We start from the raw sequence: 14,141 nt of genomic DNA, 5'->3' as shown, positions 1-14,141 counted from the left end.
TTACTAAAATCACCTTCTCTGTAACATCAACATCATCACCACCACACCTAAACTCATTTCAACAATCTTACATCTTAGTTCATGGCATCTCATAACTTCAACAACTAGAAATTGTAATACTTAAGATTACAGGGAAGAAACATTACCTCAGCCATTTAATCTTCACTAACAACTTCAGATGCAAGCAAGACACATGTCTTGCAATAATCAACACACATCCTCTACTGATCTTCCAATCTTCATCCTCTTCACTGTTTCTCAGAAACCTTACTATAAATCCCCAATTCTCATCACTGAAACCTTAATTCATAAATCCATCACTTCGTATTATAACTTAATTCCAACTGTAATTTCACTCAATCAATCCATACCCATCTCTAATATTTCTTTTAAAACCTCAATTTCATCTTCTAAGATTCAGTTAACTCAAGAACCCTAAAGTCTTCAATTTTTTAATCAATCTTCAGAACAACTCCACAACTTCCATCAAACACCAATTAAAAACAAACCCATCTTCGAACTTCTCCTTAATCACCTTTAATTGAATTCTCGATCAATTACAGAAACCCTAACTTTCTAATTCTTCTCCGAGAACTGAAAATCAACTGTTAATCTTCTTCCTTGATATCAACTCATAATACTCATCACCAACAGCGTAACTTCATCCTCAACACAACTCAAATCCTTATGTGTTGTTGGGTTCCGAATTTTTCCCTGTTTTTTTTTAATTGAGTATTTAAATTGAAATATTCGGATATGATCAACAGGTGCTATTATCAAATCAAATTTGCTTCTGTCGCCTAAAATGAAATGTAGAACAATTCCCACACATTCAATAACACTGATTTCCTCTTCATTACACATTTCTCAGCTCATCTGGCTTCGATGGTTTTTTCAGCAAATATACTAATTCATTAAGTAAATGATCGTTGCTCTAAGAACAACTCATGCAACAAAGGTGCATTTCCAATATATATAATCGTAAATTTTCAAAAAGAAAATGCTACAAGGTCTCCACCGAATGCTATTTACATAAACTACATTTTTTACCCCTTTGATTTACAAAAAAGAGAGCAACCACCACACTGAACCCAAAATTGGAGCAACTCGAGTCAAATCAATGGCATTTGATGTTACCAACAACAGAACTTGGAAACCTTGAGAATGTTGTTCTTTTCAAAGATCATTCAGAACTTTGGTTAGGGCGCCGATGACACTAATTTAGCGACGCAAGGTTAAATTTTCTAGGATATTATTAGATGTGCCGAAGTTGCGATGCTTACCATCAGCTACGTTTGAAAGGCGAAAGCCATAGTTAGGGAGCTGGTGGATCAGATTAGTTTCAAGTAATGTAGCAAAGCTCTTTCCAGGAACTTCAATGTAGATGAATGATACATTCTGCATACCTCCCTTTGAACGATGAGCACGAACTCGGCCTCCAAGATCATCCGTCTGATCAAAAACACAAAATACAGGATTATACACCAAGGGCAAATTCGTCATAAGGAGTGAAGGAAGAGTGGACCACGTAAATTTACACCATTTGTTCTATACGGGTGGTTGAAGTTTTTGGAATTACATGATGAGTGATCCGGAACCCAGGTCAAAGATATGAAAACATAACCCAACACTTAAATAAAATGAGAGAGAATGTACAACAAGTTTGTGAGCCATGAAGAATCAATATACCTCTCCAACATATAACTTGCCATCGGGTCTGAACAGGACATAAACACAGGAAGAACCTATCACTGATGGAGGTGGCTGTTCTCTGGTGGCGATGGTAGTACACATCAGTTCTGCAGGTTCTGATAGATTCCTATCCTTGCAGAGCTCAATCAACTTCTGCCGACAAATTATGGCAACAGCAGTTGCAACTTCTTTCTGTAAGGTTTCTGTAGGATTCAGAGTCTCACTCTTGCAGTTCAAGGATTTAAGAGTACATGATCGATCTTCAGCTTCATTGATCCACTCTTTTTCAGAATTAAAATTCTGATGTTGTACCTTCGTGGAGTATCTCTGTACACTCAAATCCTTTCCATTGAGCGAGAGGTATAACTCTCCAGCTCTCTGGATCATTGCTTCGGGAATCCCTTCTTTTTGGGCTGTTTCAAAAGCAAGGCTTTCTCTACAAATCCCGTCTATTAATTTCCATGTCGGTTTTGGATGTCCATCGACTATCTCAGTACCCATTGCCTTGAATACAGTATTATTTGTTTTCAACGGTAAATTGAAAATACTGTGCAAGTGGGTAGAGACGATACCCAAGCAACCGATGTCATCAAGGGTCTCAATAATGCTTCCTGCAATACAGGTCCCTTTTGCCATTTCAGTTCCCCTACAAATTTCATCTACGAGAACGAGACTTCTTGATGTGGCTCCGGTGATTATAGAACGAATCTCAGACATTTCAATCTGAAAAATTGTGCTATTTCAGTTAAACAGGAGAATGTTTAGATAGCAAAAAAAGAACTGGTGAACATACGTGCTCAAATATGAATTGGGAAATGACTTGAACGAAGAAAAAAAAATTAAGAAAATAAAGAACATAGCCGCACCTGAAATGAACTTTTCCCATCTGCAGGACTATCATATGATTTCATGTGAAGCATTATAGAATCAAAATGTGGAATCAAGGCGAACTCAGCAGGCACCATCAATCCACATATCCCGAGCAACGCCACTGTGCAAATTGAACGTAGCAAACTTGATTTGCCGCCGCCATTTGGCCCAGTGAGAAGAAACATGGATTCCATTTCCACGGTATTACGTGTTGCACAGCCTTGTACAGCATCAAACCAGTAAGGTGATAGGCCTGATATTTTCATCTTATTGGATCCATTTCCCGAGCTTTTATCCTACGTAATTAACATTAAGCATGTGAAGATAAGCTCCGCTTGGAATCCATGGAAAAATTTTAGAACACAAACATGAAGAAAATGCCTTTATCTTGGATTTTGCATCTGTTAGAGTTGAAAATGCATTCTATTAAAATTTTGGTCTAACATCCTCCAAAATAATGCACTTTATCTTCGTCAGATTTCTCTCATAAACAGTGACGGAGCTAGGATTGAAGGTAAGACAGACGATCAAAAAAGAGGATTGAAGGTAAGAGGCGGAAAAAAGAAAAATAAATAAAAAAGATCCACTAGGGGCAAAATATGAAAGAAAGAGCCAATTTAGGTGGTTTAGGTGAAAGAAAAAAAAGCATAAACAGCCATCAGGAGCTAGTTGGCAAGTAGAGGCAGTTGCCCCACTTGGCTCCGCCCCTGCTCATAAACACTATATGTCAGTTGTCACTACTTGCATCCCTACCATTTTTGAAGCACGGAAATGCATCACCTTTTTAACCAACCTCAGCATAATTAACCAAGAAACTTGTGAGGGAATTACAGAATTCATGCATCAGGAGCAATTAAATATCAGACAATAATTACCCACGTGTAAGATACCTTTGTTTCAAGGAACTCGACTAAGGATGGAAAAACCCACTTCCTTCTTCTACCTTCACTGCATAAATTGTCAACGATCAACATCACGATAAGGAGTACAAACTGACAAGGACGCATAGGTAAACAATGGCATGCAGAGTTAACAATTAGTAATAAATAAATGTGATTTGGAATTCACCTGCTTGAATAGTTCTGCCAATGGAAACCGGAGCATATATTTAAAAGTTTAAGAAACAAAGCGCGAATAAAATGTAATCATCTGAAGAGAACTATATAAAGTAAGGAATACAAAAAAATAATCAAGATTAGATTTGCAACTTTGGTGTCAATCTTGGTGGCGACATCTTTGTTTTTTTAATTAAATTTGCCCTTTTGAGTTAAAAAAAAATAAAAAATTTATCTATAGTAAACAACAGATGAGGATAGATTAACTAATAATGCTCTTGTTAAATCTTTAGAGTTAGAAACCCAACCTCACATGAGAGAAAAGTGCCTTTGAGATGACAAGCATCATGGAAGTGAAAACAAGAACATTAATTTTAGTTTGCAACTCCACAGAAAGATCCCTCAGTAACTCCAAGACCCTAACCTTCGCCTTGGAACCTGCCTCATGGTACCTGACGCAGAGACGACGACAATACATTATTGATCTAGAAACTTAATATTGCAATTCCAAGAATACTTTTAGGTCAATTCATCACTTAATAAAATAAGCATACCTATTTAGCGCATCCTCGACTTTTTTGGTGGTAAACCACTCCTCCCCAACCTTTTTCCCTTTTGAATCTATAGCAGGTCTAAGCTGCTTGATTTGTTCTTCCCCAGGGGTACCACCCCATACAGAAGGTGTAAAACGCTTACCCTTGAACCAAACTGCATCATGTTCTCTAGCATACACTATTTCACCTTTTGGACCACCAAGTGGAGCAGATGTGGCTTTTATTCTCGATATTATCGGAAGGAAATCTTCTGTTACCTGAAGTATGAAGCACAAGAAGCATTAGTTGGATCGGGATTCGGAGTATTAATGTCATCTTGTACAGTTTTTGAAACATTTTTGGCGACATAATAATTTGGCATGGAGCTAAAACAGATAAAGTAACACAGGTATCATGCTGCTCAGCATGTTAACTGCATATATATCTATATCACAATTACTCAACAAGGAAGAAAAAACACAACACCTGTCAGAACAAGTGTAGTGATGAATTGAAATTCTTAAGAACCTACAGCTTGAGATAAGGCGTCAGCTGCCGTCTCCACTTCAGCAAAAACTTCTTCTGCATGGATCCTCTTCACACGACCTTTCCACGAGGACTCCATAGCCTCAAAAAAATCGCTCGGAATGACAGCAGAAGAGCTTATTCTTTGATCACTTTCACCATCCAAAGAGATTACTCGGGCAATTATCTTAGCAACCCACTTGCACTCGCTCACCTATAAGCCGGCAAAAGAATAACAACTTGAAACTTTAGATGTTTTAATCTTGAGGGTAACTATAACAACAAGCTGACCATTCTATTTGACCTTAGTTGTTTAAACAAGAAATTACATAATGTAATGTATAGAGAATGAAACTGGAGACTTTACAACAGAAACCCAAAATATGCACGTGCTGCACTCAAGTGGAAGCTATCTATTTATATTGCTGAACCAAAAGAAGGAAACAACAGAAACCAACAAGGAGTAGCAAAAACTATTACAAATGAAACTGGCAATAGCAACAATTGTTATTGTTCGTCTGAGAAGTGTGCATCCTGGCAATACTTTACCCACTAAAGTAACTTGCAGGCCATGCAAAAGGTAACTCGCTTATTTTAATAAACCTCGAACTCACTGTATATTCTAACTTAGCCGGTTAGCCATTAACTTATACATGTATGGATATAAACTAATAATACAAGCTAATATAGACGTCAAAAAGCATATGCAACCACTAACCATGGTCTCATGTTCGATTTTCAGACCAGTTGCAACCCAGGTCGGATCCAGTAACAATCTGAGGATAATATCAAGGTCGGGGTTTCTGTGCATCTGTAAAATATCATCCACTAAATTCTTGATCTTGCAGAACTCTATATGATTAGCTTCCCTCGATTCGAGCAGTTTCACAAGCTGCATACGTCAACCAATATAATGGAATAAGCCACAGAATAAAAAAAATAAACAAAAATAATTAACTTTAACATGGTATGCATAAAGGAGCCATGGAAATAACTCATTACATGTTTCAGAAAAAGGTAAGATGTCAAAATTATTCTTGAGTAACGCCTTGCACATCCAATACTACAATTTATTATAGGGACACTAACTGGTACAACAGTCGCAAACTATTGCTGTGAGCTTTAAAGGTATAAACCACCTGGAGAGAAATGCATCCATAAGGATACATATTGATCGAAGTTTATGATGAGTACTGTCAACACAGTACTGGAGAGTCTGAGGGCTTATGTCGACCAACTGTGACATGAAAGTTGACAAATTTTTTAGCTCATACGATCTACGCATTCTTCTATAGCAGAGACTTAATACTCCTAAAGCCTAAGAATAGGAGAAGATACGTAAGATGTTCCAATAAACATAAAAGTGGTTGTATGCATCCGGAAAAAAAAAGTAGCCTTAAAGATGTGTTAAGAAAATAAGATGCAGAGATGCAACTTTTTATACAAATCATATGTATAGTTTCACTGGGAAAAAAACATATGATAAAGACATAATTTATAACATTGTAGAATAAACGAGATCAAAATGTAAGTCACCAATATGTTCTTCCAAGTTCCAACCACCTGTAGTACAAAGACATCATGGCTGAAGCATTCTGGAAATGCTAACCATGTCATGGATAGGGTAGAAAACAAGCTAAATACAATCAATTGACACCCATTGCTACAGATTTTCGTTGTTGATTTTTGTAAGTGATGATTGTTGGAGAAATCATCACCTAGAGAAACTTAGGAATGATCATATGGTAATGATAATACAACCTTTGCAGGAGATTCACACGTAAACTCAGGAATTGAACATGCGACAGTGCTCATAAGCTTGCATGCCTCTGCCAGAGAAAAGACAAGTTTTAATATTACCATCTGCAGCTGCGCATGCAGTGACAAAAAATAAACGATGTGTAAAAGAAAAGAAGATTAGAAAAAGAGGGTGAAAAGCCAAATCCTTACCTTGAATTGATGATGCAATAGCATATGGTGGAGGGTTGAGAAGTAGATCCCTAAGATACCTGAGGGTTTAAAAAAAAAAGTCTTAAACGCCATGGTCAGCCGAACAAAGAATATAAAAATGAACACATTGAGAAGAACAATATAGATGACATAAAAATGGTATCCACAACTAATCACTAAGGGGAAGACATAACAGAAGCCTTTTGCTTACTGAATGGGAAGGCCACCACAACTTGATGGAAGCAACACCTTTAACAAACTTGGTATCCCATCCATTGGTATTGCACCTGGAGAACACGCAGATATAAGAGATAGAAATCTCAAAGAATTCAAGCGAAAAATATAACTATAGATGATAACTAAGATAAGATTGAACCAACCAATTTGTGAAGCTGTCCCAAGGTGTAAAGGACGAGGTCTTTTCCCAGAAGATACGGTAACATTTCGAAATTCCACTTCATGATCAAGACCATATATTTCCCTTACCTTTCAAACAACTACAACATATTAATTTCTAATATCACTTCAATACGCAAGAAAATTATGGCCTAGACAGGCCAACCCGTAAGCAAATGCACCATTAGTAATGTTGAAATTGATAATCTATGTGATCTAAGTTGGCTATGGGATCTATTTTCTTCAGCAAGAGAGTGCCAGTAATAAACAATGTACATGAGACTCGAGTAAGATGCAAACCTTGCACAAAATTTCAGCGACAGGGTTACCGTCAAACCATTCAAAGTGTTTGCCACTACACTCACCCCACAACAGCCCTCCTTCGCCATATTTTCCCCAACTAGACCTACCTGTACAATCTCAAAAACAGAATATATGCAATTAAACATTGAGCATAATAAAGTCAACTGTGTGACATGATTGAAGAAACAAGCAAACCTGAAGAATTGTCTCTTAACGACGTATGCAGATATAAGTGATGGTGACGACAAGTATGAAGCTTGGTAACTATGGCTTCTTCAGTCAACCCATCTTCCAACGAAAATGTCTTCATGGTCTCCAGAACTGAAACTATGCAATAACCCTTTGCAGAACGAGATACCCCTGGAAGTACCAAATAATTAGAGGTGTATAAGGGAAGACGTTCTAAAAGGAAAGCGACACGCAGTATATTCGGTTAAGTGTGCATACCAACAACAGGCATTGGCTCAGGAAAGTCAACGTTGTGATCAACTCCAGCAAGTCCAAATACATAAGGGCTACCTGGATGTGCATGACTACGAATGTATAACAAGTCAGAGTAGAATATGGGTGCCATGCAGTATAACATGCGCAAATAAGCCTTTTACATGGACGTCGGTAGAAGGTCTGTTGTATATTTAGGATAAAATGATGCACCACAAGTTGCAAAACAGGCTTGAGTTTGCAACAAGATCATCCAAACGAAAAAGAAAAAAATCGATAATGCATGGATGTATATGGCAAAAATATATACCCAGATATAAAGCGACTTTTACGAGAGCGAGCTTGGGTTGGTCCTTGAACTTCCTCGACAATACACTGCAAAGAAATACAAAACGATAAAGAGGGGACTTATAATGGCTATCTTCACTCTCAAAACGGCACTGCAATTACTTCAACTACTCAAACAAAAAACCAAATACTGTCTAGTGTCACCAAAAAGAAAACAGTTTCTAAACCAAAGTAAATCTGGGTCAAAGACTTTCTGAAGCATGTCCATCATCAGTATAGCCGCAACTCAAATGGAAACAGAACGAGTGGACATTTTACTTGTAAGAAAAATCCAGTTCACTGACATCATCCAACAACCACCAACATTTTAAACATATCGACGCCTAAGGATAGTTCTTGCTTTATAAAAATTCTTTAAAGTTCCCAAAATTGATGTGTCCGCGCAAAAGCATAACGTAACTCTGGTTTTAAAATCATCACCTAATTGGACAAATATATCCAAGATCCACCTTTTAAACTACTGTGAGGGCAATCTGAAGATAATTGGATTTTACATACATAACGATGAATCCTCAGCAAGTCAGGCACGTAAAAAAATCTCAAGAAATTTATGTTGGGAACGTTAAACTAGTTCTACTTACAACTGAATACCCACAGCTTGTCAAGTCATCCAAAGTCTGCCGTAAGTTCTGAAAAGAAAATAGTTGATCAGAACAGTTAGCAATAAGAAACTTGGCCAATTGGGGAAGAAAACGCAAGGACATTAATAGAGCTAACAAGTAGTATTTGAACAAAACTCACCATTTTTAACTGTATATTTGACACTAGAATGAGTAGTATTTTACATATAAATGGTGAAACAAAGCTCTCTAGAAAGGTATTTTGTCATTAGATTCACCAATTTTATTCCAGTGACAATTAAGCATCTTCGACTATTAAAATGTTAACCAAATATAAACTGAAGAAATGCTGGTGATCATATTGCAGGAATTAAGTAGCTGACATTTACCATTACAGGGCAGCCAGCTCTTGGGATACTATCGGAACGGAAACCACCAAAAGGATTCAACCCAGCATGTTCAACTAGAACACAAGCGTCAATTCCAATCGCCTCGTAAAATTCCCCAACCTAACAAACATATATCGCTTTCACCGTCGATGAACACTTGCAAATGAATACATAATTTGGAAAACAAACCATGTTGGAAACATACTCTACAAAGTAAAACTTCTCGCGGGAACCTTGATTTAAACTGCAACATCTCCCAGTTAAGTGTTCCTTCTTTCAATCTACACAAACAAAAACATTCTTAACAGATTAAACAAAAACATTATAACTGGAGATAGCATGTTATAAATTAGAAATTGGCATTACATAAGCAAAGAAACAAGTGAAAATAGAGCAAAAATTAGATATCACACTTTGCATTTCGCAGATTCACATCCACACCAAGTAAATTTGTGTAGTCTAGCCTCTTCAACAACTCAATAGTTGTCTGTTTTCTACATTCCTGCAACTTCTGCAATACAAATAAACCATTGTCACCGCAACATGAATTAAAAATCACACAAAAACAGAAATGATGGAAGTAGTCCAACCAATATAATGAAACCTGTTTCCACCACATAATATGAGACTCATGTTTTTCTTCTAGAAATCTTTTAGTTTCTTTCACTTTCTTCTTCACTGTCGTATTAGTATTAGCATTTGTATTTGGATTTACAATCCTCACTGATTCGGATGAATTAACCGACCCTTTGAGTAGGAGAGGAGAAGAATAAGAAGTAAATGAGTTGAATCTTGGAACAACAGCGTTTGATCGAATCAAAACTGGTTGTAAACGAGGGAGCGATGTCATGAGTGTTTTAGCTGTAACCCAATGCATATTTTGTTCTTCCTCTCTCTCCTAGGGTTTGCTTTTTGAGTTACAGAGAGGGTTTGGTTGCGTTTGGTCTTCCCGCCACAACATCAGACCAGAACAGTTGTTTCTTTCTATTTTGGGAGACTGTGTTGTTGGAAATTTTCTGAATTTCTCACGCGTGTGGATGTTCTATTGGGTTTTACAGTGCAACTTATCTATGTTGTGTCCTAGCACCGAAGGACTCGGTGGACTAAATGAGACCTAGGCCAGTCAGTCAATGGATAATCGCATATCCACAAGTCCATCCGAATCCGTATTTTAAATCTAGCACATGACGATGGATGATTTGAAGTTTTGGGAGTTTCTTTTTAAATGAGTCCTAGGCCAGTCATTTCTTTTGAATGGAGTTAACTAATTTATAAGGGCTGCATTGCCGGGGCTGATACCATTTAGCCGATTAAACGGTCAGGACCGCTTAAAATCTTGAGATGGTATCAGCCCTTAGTAATCCTGGTACCCTTATAAATCGTGAAAAAGTATGAATCTCACCTTTTTGGTTCTAGGGTCATAAAAATTTAGGCAAATTATTTTCAAAATGTGAAAAGCCGAAACAAATGTTGTAATTGTGGATATTCATGCACTGCTTTTAGTGGTGGATATTTTTTGCATAGATGTTGGTTGTGGATATCCTACACAACTTAAAATTAATGTGTTAGTTCATCTTTAAAAAATTGTTTTCCAAACTCATTTTCTCGAATCAAATGAGAATTTAAAGAACCTTTCTAAATTGATAATCATATTTACAAATTACCAAATTACGATTATCAAATTACCGAAAAATTGATAATCGTATTTACACTCGTTGTGTAGTTCTTCCAAAAAACTTTCTAAATATGTAAAATTTGTAAAATTCCTGCGTATGATTTGGGAGTATGTTGTATTTAAGTTGGTTTGACAATTATACCCCTAAACTAAGAAAATAAAAGATCAAAAGATAAAAAAAAAAATACTAAACAAATGGATTGCCTCCCATGAAGCGCTTGGTTTAGTTTCATCAACCAGACTATCTCCTTATTTGTTACGCCTTCGTCCAACGCATACATTATGGAAATCTGATTTAATATTACTTGAATGTTTTCTCGCCTCAAAGATATTAAGGTGTATGACAGACCTCTTCATCGAACTTCATAGTCAATGTGTCATTGTGGACATAAATCTTCGTTCTAGCGGTGCTCGTAAATGGTCTACCCAACAGTAAAGGTGTAGACGAGGATGAATTCGCATCACTCATGTCTAAAACATAAAAATCCATCGGAAATATTAGTTCGTTTACTTGCACCAAAACATCTTCAACAATCCATTTCGGGTAAACATTAAATCTATCGGCAAGTTGAATAACTATATATGTCGGGTTTTTTAAGAGGACCAGGATTTAAAACATGATAAAGTGAAGTAGGCATAACATTGATAGATGTTCATAAATCTAACATAGTTTTTGTAAACCTAGTTTTTTCAATAATGAAATTATCGGAATCTTTCAATTTAGGTGGGAGTTTATTTTGAAGAAACGTCGAAGCATTCTACCCCACACTCATTACTTCATTACCGATTAGCATGTGCTTGTTAGTGCACAATTCCTTTAAAAACTTGAAATGGCGAGGAATTTGCCTAATTACTTCAATGAGTGGAATATTCACTTGCACCTTCTTAAGAACATCCTAAATATCCTTATCTTATTCCACCTTCTTATTAGCTTTAGCTAACCTGCTAGAAAAGGGTAGAGAAGGAATGTAAGTATAAATATGAGGTTTATACTCAGATTTAGGTACCTCAGGATTTCGGGGAAAATCGGCATTCTTTTCCTCCAAAACCGGTTCATTTTGGATCTACGTATTACCGTGTCAATAATTTCAGGTTGCACAAATTGTGTACCACTTCTCAACGTAATACCATTGACACCCTCTCTTGGGTTAAGAGGTCAAGAAGGGAGTTTCCCACCATATTGTGCATTCAAGTGATAAATCACCTCAGTCATGAACCAACTTGTGTTTGCAAGTACTTGACCGCATTATATGTTCTTTGCATAAAAGATTTCAGCTACTCTTCCATATTTGACCCCCTTTTGAGGTTGTTATTGTTGGGAGCATTGTTGTTTTGGTTAACCAACTTGTGCTTGTAACTCTTTAATTGTATTATTAGTCTTCTGCTGATTTAAGTCTGCTCGTTGTTGATTTTGATGTACCATGAAAATTAGAGTTTCCGTCAAAGTATATATCGTTGAAAAATATGGGTTTCGGGCCTGTTGAGGTTGTTGCACTTGTTGTTGGAACTCACTTGGATGGTTGTAAACAGAACTTGTACGTGCAACTTGCTCGTTACTATAGCTAAAGTTGGGGTTGTCTCTTCATCCTTGATCGTAAGTGTTGGAGTAAGTATCACACCGTTGATTGGATAAAATAACATTGACTTGCTCTACGTTCTCATAAGCTTGGCTAGGTGGTTTTACAACCACAGATGCAATTTGTTGGATCATTGTTGTCGTATGATGTAGATTTTAGATAACCAAAATTAATGATTAAATGAAACCCAGTTATATCCGCAAGCGCACATGTCAATAGTAATATAGATAGCAAATGTGGTTCGTTCCCACAGGGAGTGTGAAATACTCTACCAACTAATACCAAAAATTAAATAATCAACAAGATAATGTTTTAAGGATTTTTAGAAATTCGGAACAAAATGAAACAATGAATAATTTTAACGAAAAACAGAATGATAGAAGGTTGTTAGGATTTTCGGTTTCCACTAATTAATTATGCAAACTCTACTAATCTTTAAAATTCTATTCCATGCATTTTCAAATATTGTTTCTCCGCTCTATTTTTCTTCGCTTCATGAGTAGTGATTTTAAAGCATTACCTATCTATCCTTGCATACCACGTCTAGGGATTTAACCGAAGGCACGAAATATCAATTCAAAAGCATAAATAATCAAGAAAATCACATGAACAATAAAATACCAAGCTATATGAAGAAAAGCTACTAGTCATTTAAATCATTATTGAGCATATAAATGTAGAGTTTGCACAATTAAATTGATTTCTACCCAAACCCTAACATAACTCTAGCTAGACATGGCTTTCTCAAAAACCATAAACATATTAAAATCAAACTTTAGCTAAAGAAAAACAAAGAATCGAAAAAAAAACTCCAAAATCCTTCTCATGTTTCTCTTCCAACTCTGTGGCCGGGCGCCCCCTTGGTATATTTTGAAACAACACATAAATATAGCTCACAAATGAATTCACGTTTTTCTTCTTCGTCGCCACATCACCTCCCAATAGAAGTCTGCCACATGTCATGAAAATATAAATTCACCCAATGATGTTGTGCCGCGTGTCATAATATGACGAGACATTGTAAAGTATCACCGAATCTCCACTTTCCATAGTATATGAATTTCATTTAGAAAGCATGATATCTTCTTGCATGTGCTGGGTCCCACCTTAACTGTATTTGCAAAATGACGTCATTTGGCTTCAAATATTCCTTTAGATTCTTTATATAAATATAGCAAGAGAACTTATGTAAGGACAAGATATATTAATCTTTCCTTTTTCTTCATTTGCACGTGGTCATGGAGGTGATATTCTTCCATTCTTATGCTAACAATAATAAAGTCACTCTTGACCAATCTTAGGTGGCATTAGTGTGCTGACATCGACTCGCTTCACCATGCATTAATTGAGATTAAGAATTGTCTGCCCGTTGTGAACTCGTGAGTGCCAAGCCAGTGACATTAGCCAACTGAATTTTAATTCTGCCCACGTTTATAGGAATCGTGAACTTAATCATGTACTCCTTTTTCCTTGCAAGTTCATAAGGCTCCGTTTATGTTTGGTGCCGCGCAGTGGTGCTGATACATAGGAATACCAGGCCAGCCACATTTACCCATTTTAGTCGCAAATGTCATTTGTTGTTTATTTAACCACTTATTTCTCAGGTGATTGGATTTGTTTGTAATTCCTGCAAAAGCCTTAAAACAATATTATTAGCCAAAATATCGAGTCCTAACTAATATAAATATGGGCATAAAATGTAGCACTTTCGTGCTTATCATCATACTTGTAATTTGTTGACGTATTCAATAATCTCGTCCATTTGATTAAGTCTCTTGATAGGTGGCTCCGATCTACGGCTTGAGAATTGTTGAGAATTTTTTGTCA

General features: G+C 36.6%; 1 protein-coding gene across 1 annotated transcript; it reads right to left on the bottom strand.

The window, feature by feature from the left end:
• Positions 1-717: 717 nt before the first annotated feature.
• Positions 718-10,028, bottom strand: LOC113357437 (DNA mismatch repair protein MSH1, mitochondrial-like). The gene is made up of 21 exons (XM_026600827.1): positions 9,667-10,028; positions 9,476-9,573; positions 9,268-9,343; positions 9,063-9,182; positions 8,695-8,742; positions 8,076-8,140; positions 7,772-7,857; positions 7,520-7,684; positions 7,322-7,431; positions 7,006-7,111; positions 6,837-6,912; positions 6,626-6,684; positions 6,437-6,504; positions 5,394-5,567; positions 4,683-4,889; positions 4,172-4,428; positions 3,926-4,069; positions 3,453-3,510; positions 2,559-2,858; positions 1,690-2,415; positions 718-1,452 (listed from the first exon to the last, which is right to left on the bottom strand). Exons 1-21 carry the CDS (start codon positions 9,937-9,939, stop codon positions 1,222-1,224), a joined length of 3,447 nt encoding a protein of 1,148 aa, XP_026456612.1. The 5' UTR covers positions 9,940-10,028; the 3' UTR covers positions 718-1,221.
• Between the last annotated feature and the right edge of the window lie 4,113 nt (positions 10,029-14,141).

This window comes from Papaver somniferum, chromosome 3 (assembly GCF_003573695.1).
Source record: "Papaver somniferum cultivar HN1 chromosome 3, ASM357369v1, whole genome shotgun sequence".
NCBI classification, from domain to species: Eukaryota; Viridiplantae; Streptophyta; class Magnoliopsida; order Ranunculales; family Papaveraceae; genus Papaver; species Papaver somniferum.
The sequence above is the reverse complement of the archived record's forward strand: the minus strand, read 5'-3'. Positions and strand labels throughout refer to the sequence as shown.